Source organism: Mesoplodon densirostris, chromosome 14 (genome assembly GCF_025265405.1).
Source record: "Mesoplodon densirostris isolate mMesDen1 chromosome 14, mMesDen1 primary haplotype, whole genome shotgun sequence".
NCBI lineage: Eukaryota > Metazoa > Chordata > Mammalia > Artiodactyla > Ziphiidae > Mesoplodon > Mesoplodon densirostris.
The window spans coordinates 62,910,007-62,920,918 of record NC_082674.1 but is presented as its reverse complement, the minus strand read 5'-3'; the positions used below and the strand labels follow the sequence as shown (position 1 = coordinate 62,920,918).

General features: G+C 58.7%; 1 protein-coding gene across 1 annotated transcript; it reads left to right on the top strand.

Annotated features, from left to right (window-relative positions):
- Window positions 1-726: 726 nt before the first annotated feature.
- On the top strand, window positions 727-10,119 carry FBXO41 (F-box protein 41). The gene is made up of 12 exons (XM_060117612.1): window positions 727-1,622; window positions 3,150-3,375; window positions 3,864-3,937; window positions 4,205-4,563; window positions 5,339-5,580; window positions 5,813-5,928; window positions 6,049-6,201; window positions 6,367-6,462; window positions 7,871-7,989; window positions 8,148-8,306; window positions 9,810-9,925; window positions 10,057-10,119. Exons 1-12 carry the CDS (start codon window positions 727-729, stop codon window positions 10,117-10,119), a joined length of 2,619 nt encoding a protein of 872 aa, XP_059973595.1.
- Window positions 10,120-10,912: the final 793 nt, after the last annotated feature.

Sequence of the window (10,912 nt, the reverse complement as noted above, 5' to 3'; positions counted from 1 at the left end):
ATAACCACCACTCATATCAAGATAGCATTTTCAGCATTACATAAAGTTCCCTCCTGCCCCTGCCCAGTCTATACAGACCCCAGGGGTAAACTCCATTCTGACTTCTGTCACCATCAATTTAGTCTGTTCTTGAACTCCATATGTGTGGAATCCAGCAGTATGCAATCTAGTCTGGCTTCTTTCATGCAGCATAATATTAAATGGATTCGCCCATGTTGTTGCATGTACCAGTGGTTCCTTTTCTTATTGCTGGGTAACATCCCATTATGAATATAACACAATTTATCCATTCTACTGGTGATGGGCACTTCCGTTATGTCCAGGTTGTAACTATTATAAATAAAACTAATGCTTTTTTTCTTTCTTTCTTAGAGAATTCTCATTCTTTCTCACTCTCATACATGCACAGCCCACACACAGGTACTGGAGCAGGCCAGTCCCCTCTGGGAGGTCTGGCCATTGGTCTCCCCTCACCTCTCTCTTCTGGGCACGTGTTTTCTGGGGAAGTCAATTTTGTCATGGGTGGGGGATACGGGTTGGAGGTGGGGAGGGATACCACCCTCCTAAGGCTTGCTCCCTCTCTTCTAGCCTCCTTGCCCCTGGCCGCCAGCGCCCTGAGTCTGCCTGACCCCTCAGGGGGCCTCGCCCGCGGCCCCCCATGAGCGCGCCCGGCTGACCCTCAGGGCGGCCGCGGTGGAGCCCGGGCGCCGCGGGTACGGCGGGACCATGGCCTCGCTGGACCTGCCCTACCGCTGCCCCCGCTGCGGGGAGCACAAGCGCTTCCGGAGCCTGTCGTCGCTGCGCGCGCACCTGGAGTACAGCCACACGTACGAGACGCTCTACATCCTCTCCAAGACCAACAGCATTTGCGACGGCGCCGCGGCGGCCGCGGCTGCCGCCGCCGCCGCCGCCTCCGGCTTCCCTCTGGCGCCTGAGCCTGCCGCCCTGCTGGCCGTGCCAGGCGCCCGGCGCGAGGTCTTCGAGAGCACGTCCTTCCAGGGCAAGGAGCAGGCGGCCGGGCCGTCCCCCGCGGCGCCACACCTGCTGCACCACCATCACCACCACGCACCCCTCGCCCACTTCCCTGGCGACCTGGTGCCCGCCAGCCTGCCCTGCGAGGAGCTGGCTGAGCCGGGCCTCGTGCCCGCCGCCGCCGCGCGCTACGCGCTCCGCGAGATCGAGATCCCGCTGGGGGAGCTATTCGCCCGCAAGTCCGTGGCCTCCTCGGCGTGCTCGACGCCGCCGCCCGGGCCTGGCCCCGGGCCCGCCTCTGCCTCGCCCGCGTCTCCCTCGCCCGCCGATGTGGCTTACGAAGAGGGCCTGGCTCGCCTCAAGATCCGAGCGCTGGAGAAGCTGGAGGTGGACCGACGGCTGGAGCGGCTGAGCGAGGAGGTGGAGCAGAAAATCGCGGGCCAGGTGGGCCGGCTTCAGGCCGAGCTGGAGCGCAAGGCGGCGGAGCTGGAGACTGCGCGGCAGGAGAGCGCGCGGCTGGGGCGCGAGAAGGAGGAGCTGGAGGAGCGTGCTTCCGAGCTCTCGCGCCAGGTGGACGTGAGTGTGGAGCTGCTGGCCTCGCTCAAGCAGGACCTGGTGCACAAGGAACAGGAGCTGAGCCGCAAGCAGCAGTGAGTGGCCCGAAGGGCCTTGTGGGTGGGTGTGTCCGCGAATGTTCCTGAGTAGGTGACCACGCGTGTCACTGTGCCGCCGCCACCACCGTGAGTGTGGCTATGTATGTGGCCAAATTATAGGGGATCTGTGGCCACTAGCGTGTAATGGTGGTGCGCGTGTGGCCAAGAGTGTCATGAAGGTGTGTGTTTAGGACTCTGAGTCCATGGCAGTGTGACCGCGTGTGTAAAGACGGTTTCTCTTCCTTCTCTGCCCTCCTACCAAGGCCAGTTCCTGATTGTGACACCAGATCGTCTTCCCTTTTGCCTACTCAAGGACATGGCTCAATTCTCCCCTCTCCCTTTGCCCCCGTCAGGTTTTCCCTATCTACTGTATCATTGCTGAAAACATACAGACATACGGTCCTTTCTCCACTCTGCCTAACCCTATCTCCCCCTTAAGCTACCGCCCCTTCTCTCCTCCTTACAGAAAAACTCCTTGAAAATATTGTTTCTACTCCTCATCTTCAGTTTCTTTCCCCACTTTCTCTCTTGAACCCACTCTGATCAGTTGTCCACCTCCATCACTATCCTCCATGTCATAAATGACCTTCATGTAACCGAGGCCAAGTCATCATCTTACTTGGCCCATTGGCAGCATTTGACACAGCTGATCTTTGAAACGCCTCTTTAACTTGGCTTCTAAGACACTCTCCTTGGAACTACTGTCTATCTTTCTATTGGCTTCTTTTCAGTCTTCTTTGCTGGCTTCTCCTCATTCCTCTGGTCTTTCAATGTAGAATTATGAAGTACACAGATGTTATTTATTTGTCCCCATTGTGATACAAGCTCCATGGGGGGCAGGAAGTTTTCTCTGCTTTGTTCACTGCTGGACACCCCAATGCCTAGAACGGTGCTTGGCACCTAGAAGGTGCCTGTAAATGGTGAATGGATGCATGAAGAACTGTGAATGCACTTGAGAGTAAATACTCACATGACTCTTAAGTGTACTGTGTGTCCGTGCAACTCCTGGAGGTTGGTGCAACTATAATAAGTGTGCTTTTCTGAATCTGAGAATGTTTCTGAAAGTGTGTGTGTTTGAATGTGTTGGTAGGACTGTGCCTCAGACTGTGTGCCTGTGAATGAACGGGATACGAGTACATGTACATGAGCGTGGGGGGCTGTCTCCTGGGCTATGTGGACTGTAAGTGTGTGCCCGTGAGTGTTTCTGGAGAGGGGAGGTGGCTGTGTGTGACTGAGCACACCTGTGAGTATTTCTGTGGGGAGCAGCGGTGTCTGGTTGTGTGTTTGGGCCTGGGTTGGTGGGGTGTGCATGTATGACTCGGAGTGTGCGCTTGCGTTTCTGTGTGTGCCGTCGTGTTGTGTGGGGCAGTGTTCCTGGGTATGTTCTGTGTGTACCCATGTGACCACGAGTGGACCCTGCGGCCAGCTGTGCCCGTGTCTCTCCCTACCGCTCAGGGTCTCCTCCGGAGGGTGGGTGGGCCTCCAGGCCAAGGCACTGGGGTAAAGAGACTGCTCCGGGCCCAGGGAGGTGGTGCAGATTGACCAGTTCCTGAAGGAGACAGCGGCGCGGGAGGCCAGCGCCAAGCTGCGGCTGCAGCAGTTCATCGAGGAGCTCCTCGAGCGGGCCGACCGCGCCGAGCGGCAGCTGCAGGTCATCAGCAGCAGCTGTGGCAGCACTCCCAGTGCCAGCCTGGGCCGCGGAGGTGGGGGAAGTGGTGCTGGGCCCAGTACCCGGGGCCCAGGCAGGACGGTGAGTGCCCACCTGCCTTCCCTCCTCCACCTGCACACCTGACCCCCTACAACCATGCCTCACACATGGCCTGACAACCCCCCGCCCCACGATGCTCTGTGCTTCCTTCTTTGGCTCTTCCCCATGAGCAGATTCCAGGCCTGAAGTTGGGGTCCAGGAATAGGGCCAGCCCTGAGGTTTCAGTGAGATACCATCCAGCAACCCCAGTCCTCAGGCAGGGGTTTGCCTCTGCCCATCCCTGCAAATGAGAGCCCAGGAGCCACAAGCCGGGGCCTGGGGTACTTGGTGGGTGTGGGGAGGGGGCTGGTGAGCCTGCCTCTCTGGGCTGTCTATCTGTCTACTTGTCCATCTTTCCCAACTGTTCTCCTTCTTCTCTCTTCTCCACCCCCCCGCCTTCTCTCCATCTTGTACCCTGTTTCTCCTGTTCCTTCTCATCCTCTGGCCTCCTCTGCCCCCGTGCCCTTCCCTCCCACTCTGGGGGCCCACAGCGAGAACACCACGCGGGCCTGGCCATGCCTAGCACGTACGCGGTGTCACGGCATGGCTCTTCTCCCAGCACAGGGTAAGCCGCGGGCCTGGCCCGCCCCACACAGCCCACCCTCCCCCTGGAGAGGTCCACTGGCCCGCTGGCTGGCTGGCCCATCTGGGCCGTGGCTTCCCCTCCTCCCCCCATCCTCCTCGGGTCACCTCTGTCTGGCTTTCCACACTCAGAGGGGACTTTTGGAAAGTAAGGTGGGTGGGTTGCCCTTGGCCAGTGGTGGGGTGGCATGGGGACTTCAGGCAGGCCTAGGACCCCTTCCTCCTCACCACCTGGTCCACCCTACCCCAGGGCCTGCAGTCGCATCCCAGCTGCATCCCAGAGCTCAGGCTGCTATGACAGTGACAGTCTGGAGCTGCCCCGGCCAGAAGAGGGGGCCCCTGAGGACAGTGGCCCCGGGGGCTTGGGCACACGGGTCCAGGCTGCCAACGGCGGCTTGGAGCGGGCCCAGCCCCCTCGCAGCTCAGGCCTGCGGCGCCAGGCCATCCAGAACTGGCAGCGCAGACCTCGCCGACACAGCACGGAGGGGGAGGAAGGTGACGTCTCGGATGTGGGCTCCCGAACCACCGAGTCAGAGGCTGAGGGCCCTTCGGATGCCCCCCGCCCTGGGCCTGCTATGGCTGGGCCGTTGAGCAGCTGCCGGCTCTCTGGTGAGTCTTGGGAGGGGGACTGAGAGGCCAGTCTTTCCATGGCGCTCTCAGGGGGCACAGGGCTGAGGCAGTAAATCTCCTGGGCTCCTGCACCGCCTTTCGCCTTGCCCCAGACTTCCCACAATGAGAATGACAAACTCCCTCCCGCACAGGGCCCAGCAAGTTTGGGGCAGGAGCTGCTGGGACAGGGCGGTGCTGTAGCACAGGGGCACTCAGGTTGGGTATTGCACAAGGATGCCACAGCTAAGGGGGTCCCTTCACATGACATTCACAGGAGAGGAGTTGAGTGTTCAAACTGAAGCCTGGGGACAGCAGGGCGAACCCTCTCCTGTATCCACACAAAGCCATGTGCATATGTCAGTGGGTCAGGGTCAGGAGGCTGGAGAGTTCAGGTCAGGGTGCATGGCTGTGCCCCCGTGACTGCTCTGGGCAACCTCTCACCTGCATTCTGTTCACAGATGCAGGGTTTCTATCCAAGCCCCTTCCTTCTCCAACCTTGACTCGGTCACCTCATCTAGGGGATGACTTTGGAATATGTGATGATATACGACCTTAAAAAGAAAGTTCCCTTGAGGAAGGGCCACCTTTTTCTAATTTGCAAAATTAGGAATGAGGGTGATGCAGAGGAGGGGGAAGCAGAGGCCCTTTGTCCCTCCTCCCAAGTTGCTGGTCCCCTGGCATGGTTCTGTCATGCCCATTCCTCCTGCAGCTCCTACCCTACCCCAGCTCCCCATCCATACCCCACGCTGACCTTTGACCCCGTGATATTGTGCAGCCCGCCCTGAGGGAGGCAGTGGGCGGGGTCGGCGAGCTGAGAGGGGCAGCCCCTCACGCTCCAATGAGGTCATCAGCCCGGAGATCCTCAAGATGCGAGCCGCCCTGTTCTGCATCTTCACCTACCTGGACACGCGCACACTGCTACATGCCGCCGAGGTCTGCCGGGACTGGCGCTTCGTGGCCCGCCACCCTGCCGTCTGGACACGGGTGCTGCTTGAGAATGCCCGCGTCTCTTCCAAGGTGCCTGTCCCTGCCTCCCGCCCTGCCCTCCTAATCACCCTTGCTGTGAACCCACCTTTTCCCTGGCAGAGTCCAGCCCCGCAAGGTCTGGTCCTTGCAACCTTTTACAGCACCCCGGCTCCAACCTGACTCCCCAAAATGCTCTCGTGAGGCCTCCTGTCCTGGGCTGGTTCACTTCCAGCCAACCAAACTCAGATCCCCTCATCCCCAGGTAACCCCTCTCTCCCTGCAGTTCTTGGCAATGCTGGCTCAGTGGTGCACCCAGGCCCACTCGCTGACACTGCAGAACCTGAAGCCCCGGCAGCGGGGCAAGAAGGAGAGCAAAGAGGAGTATGCCCGGAGTACCCGGTGAGGCCACGGAGGGTGGGCGGGGGTTGCTTCTGGGCTGCAGACCCAGAGTGATGTCGGGATGCTTCCCAGAGGAGGAGCTGGCCACAAACAGTGCCCTGACCTCTTGGCTATCCCCAGGGGCTGTCTGGAAGCAGGGCTAGAGTCTCTGCTGAAGGCGGCTGGGGGGAATCTGCTGATCCTGCGCATCTCCCACTGCCCCAACGTCCTCACTGACCGTTCGCTCTGGCTGGCCAGCTGCTACTGCCGCGCCCTGCAGGCTGTCACCTACAGGTGGGTCCACACTGCAAGAAGCAAGGCCTCGGGCCCCAGGGATCCCTGGGCTCTGCATATCCTTCCCCCAGGGCTCTCGGGCAAAGGGACCCAAGAGCTCTGTGGCCCAAGGGAAAGGAGCAGAGGCCACCGGAGTTGGTGGCCCCAACTTTGTCTTTTCAACAGAAGCGCCACAGACCCGGTGGGCCATGAGGTCATTTGGGCCCTGGGCGCAGGCTGCAGAGAGATTGTCTCCCTCCAGGTGGCGCCACTTCACCCCTGGTGAGCCCAGGCAGGGGTGGGGAAGGGCAGGTTTGGGGCTGGGTGTGGGGCTGAGGACTGAGCAGATCTGGGCCCATTCCACATGCAGTTTGGGGTGACAGATTCACATTCATCAATCTGTGTCTTTAGGCGACAGGAGCAGGGCTTCAGAATCAGACTTTGGATCACATCCTGGCCGGCTAGCAGTGTGACTTTGGGCTACCCAGTCGTGCCTTAGTTTCTCAACTGTAAAGTGAAGGTGGTATTAGATCTGTCGATCCTATTAGGACTATAGCTGGCTCAAATGAGATGTGTGCGTAAAGGCTGCAGAGCCCACGGTGGGCTGTTTCCCACACTAGCTGGAAATAGCCAGGTTTGTTTGGCACATGAAAGGCAGTTCAGGGAGGACATTGTATAATGTACAAAAGAGCTGGTTTTCCAAGAATCGGGGTGTGAGGTCATTCATCACTTTACTTGGAATTCCTCAAACATATCAGGCTTTTTCACTCCCTGCGCCTGCCCTGCAAGCCCCTCTCCACGTGACACCTCCTTCCGGGTCCCCCAGTGTCCTGTCACTAACACCCTGGTAGAATTTGTCACTGCTCCCCTGTCTCCATTCCTCTTGCACCTTGTCCGGGCCCCTGCTGTAGTCCATTTTACAATAATTTCTCTATATTTCAGTCTACACCAGACACATGTTTCTCAGGGCAGAGGCTGTGAATGTCCATTTCTGTATCCCTGATACTGAGCACGTGGCAGATGCTGGGCGATTGTTAAGTGACGAAGTGTTCAGGGAAGGAGCACGTGTGGTGTGAGTGGTGGGCAGGGCCCAGCGAGCAATGAGTGTGGAAAGGAAGGTTTGGGCCAAGGTCAGAAGGCCTTGCCTAAGGGGTTTTAGATGTTTGCATTTTGTCTAGAAAGCACTGGGAAGCCACTGGGGGATTTTAGATCTTAAAAAATGGGATGACATCAGACTAGGAATGTTCTGTGTCATCCCCCCCACTGCCCACCTCTTGGAGGCAGGGACCATGTCTCTGTGTCACCACTGTGTCCCCAGGGCCCAGCTCAATTGTTCTTGGTCATGACAGGCACTTGAGAGGCTTCTGTTGAATGAGTGAAAGGATATGGGAGTAGGTGGCTGGCTGTCAGCAGCTGCTGGATGAACTGGCAGGGAGACTAGTTGTATACTCAGATGAATATGGATGGTGGTCTGAACTGTGGGTTGAAGAGTTATTCAGGAATCAGAATCTGCAGGTCTCGGCAGGAGGTGAGGGGGAGGAGTCAGTGAAGATCCCAGGTTTCTGACTTGAACGGCTGGGTGGTTGGTGGGGCCTCGCCTTTGAGGGGCGGGTCCTGACAGAGGAGCAGGCTTAGGGTATCATGCATCCAGGGGCTTCCCTGACAGACCTCCCTCCACCCTGTTCTCCAGCCAGCAGCCCACACGCTTCAGTAACCGCTGCCTACAGATGATCGGTCGCTGTTGGCCCCACCTCCGGGCCCTGGGGGTCGGGGGTGCCGGCTGTGGGGTGCAGGGCCTGGCATCACTCGGTGAGTCTTTCCTTGGGACTGGGGTAGGGGGTGATGGGAAGCAGGCGTGGATGCAACACTGAAATCCCAGAGGGACTCGGGGCTGCAGCCTGGGTGGTGGCAGGAGGTGACCTGGGGTGTTTGTCAGCAGGACCTTGCCTCTTCTTCCCTCTTCCTAGCGAGAAACTGCATGCGACTGCAGGTCCTGGAGCTGGACCACGTGTCGGAGATCACCCAAGAGGTGGCGGCTGAGGTCTGCCGGGAAGGCCTGAAGGGACTGGAGATGTTGGTGCTCACGGCCACCCCTGTCACCCCCAAGGCCCTACTGCATTTCAACAGTGAGTGATGGGGAGCGTGGGGTGGGGTCCCACTGTTGCCTCTTACCATGTCTTGTCAACAGGTAGCATAACCGACTCCCTCTCGCTCCTAGTCAGCAAACACCAGGACTGGGGTCAGATTGACCAGGGTTCTAGTCCTGGCTTTGCCACCAGTGCCTTCTGAGGCCAGTGTGGCATTTAAGGCCTGCCAGCATCTGACCCAAATGGTTCAGTTCAGTGGATATGTATTGCCTTGTGCTCTGTCCACGTTGGAGGCATGAGCTGTTCAGCACCATCTACCATCTACCCCAAAACGAGCCTCCAGCCAAGGGCAAAGGCCGAACAGATGGGTTCTGGAACTGGCTGACCTAGGTCTCAGTTCTGGCTCTACTGATTATTAGCTGTGTGACTTTGGGCAAATTACTGAACTTCTCTTGGGTTCTGTATCCCCATCTTTTTTTTTTTTTTTTTTTTTTTTTTGTGGTACACGGGCCTCTCACTGTTGCGGCCTCTCCCGCTGCGGAGCACAGGCGCTCCGGAGGCGCAGGCTCAGCGGCCATGGCTCACGGGCCCAGCCGCTCCACGGCATGTGGGATCCTCCCGGACCGGGGCACGAACCTGTGTCCCCTGCATCGGCAGGCGGACTCTCAACCACTGTGCCACCAGGGAAGCCCTGTATCCCCATCTTTTAAGCTGACTTCTAAACCGAATGAGTGGGAGGATTAATGAGATAATGTGTGTGAGCCCCCTAGAACAGTTCTCAGGGGGCTCACACACACGCCTCCGCTGGCCCCTGCCTCCCTCCAGCCCCCACTCACCTCCCAGTCATTCCTCCACCTTCGTTAAGGACACAGGTGCCCAGCTGGGGCTGCACACTCCCAAGGGTAGACCATCATCCGGGACCATTTGGCCCTGGCAGGACCTCACGTCCTGAGCACTGAAGGTTCCTCGACCTTCTTATCATCTCCAGGATCCTCTTCTTCCCCCACTTCAGCCTCAGGGCCCCGCCCTGGACTGACCACCAGAACTAACTGCTTGGCCTCCAAAATCATAACCTTTAGAATCCTCTCAGCCTCCTGACCTTCTTGCTTCTCCTCCCCTGACTTCATGGCAACGTCCAGTCCCTTAAGCCCTCTGCTCCCCGCCTATTTGTTCCCTGCCTTCCCCCTTCAAGTGCTCCAGCCGAGATCCATCAGCCTCACCTCAGCCACTCCATCCTTGTAATTCATTTCCACATGCCCAGACCAGAGCACAGCGGTCTCCTCTGTCAGGGAAGTTGCTAGAGCCCCTGCGCAACTGGCTGTTGTCCACTCGTCCTCCCAGAGTCCACCACAGCCTCTGCTCTTTGACCTCACCCTCCACCTTCTCCCCTTGCCCAATTTAGCCCGGGGCAGCATGGATCTGCTCCCAGTGCCTGGCACACGATTGTCTCTCAGACGGTTCTGATTCTGTTCATTAGTAAGAGGAGAGAAGACAGCCCCATTGCCCAGATCAGACATGGGCCCCCACCTTACCTTTTCCCAGGCATCTGCCGGAACCTCAAGTCCATTGTGGTCCAGATTGGGATTGCTGATTATTTCAAAGAGCCCAGCAGCCCTGAGGCCCAGAAGCTGTTTGAAGACATGGTGACAAAACTCCAGGTGAGCAGCTGTCTCTGAGGCTGCCCAAGACCCCCAGTGGCATCCCTAGGTTGGGGTTGGTGACCTGGGTGTTTGAAGGGAGGGCTCCACCTGTCTGCCCTGAGGGGAACTAACGCAGGTTTGGTCTGCAGGCCCTACGGCGGAGGCCCGGCTTCTCTAAGATCCTGCACATCAAGGTGGAAGGCGGCTGCTAACCCGGGTGGGGGGCGGCAGGGCCCCTGCCAGCCCCACACCAGGGCACTCTCTTTGGACCTCCAGAGGGACCCTGATTTGTACTAGACCTTTGGAGGCCTAGTGTTATCCCTGGCTTCCAGGGAGGGGTTGTCAGTCTCCTGTCCTGCTGGGACAGTGGAGCAAGAGGCCTGACCCTGAGCACTGCCTCTCCAAGGCAGGGGCTTGGACAGCTGTCCCCCGACTCCCACCCCATCCCCAGCTGGAGCAGCTTTCTGGGCCCAGTCAGCGAAGAGCTGAGTCCCACCAGCACTTGGTGTCATCGCCCTGAGGATCTGCAATAACCACCAGTGGCGCCTTGGCCGCTCGGGCTGCTGTTGCAGGCCTCCCCTTTGTGAGGCCCAGCCTCCTGGTCGGGGGCCTCTGTTAAGCTCCAGGCCAGAGGATTGCTCCACAAGGCAGCTCGGACTTGGCGAGGAGGGCTCTTCTCTTCCCCCTGCCGTGTCCCAGTCTTCTGTGGGGCACCCCCTCCAGGCAGCCCACTGGGGCTCTGGGTCCGTATTTTCCAGGGATAACCCTAGGGGTCTGGGGATGCGGCCAGCCGAAAGTGAGAGGTAGGGGTGCAGCGAGGTAGTGGGGTGGGCGTGGAAGGGCAAGACGTTCGTCCAGAACTTCTCCCCAGGACATCGAGACCACCCCTACCAAGGTAGAGAAAACTTCGAGTTTTTATTGCTGTAGAAAAGACAAGATCCCTCCCAGCCACCACATACCCACGACACACCAGAACTAAATTCAGAGCTAAAAGGTGCATGTTTC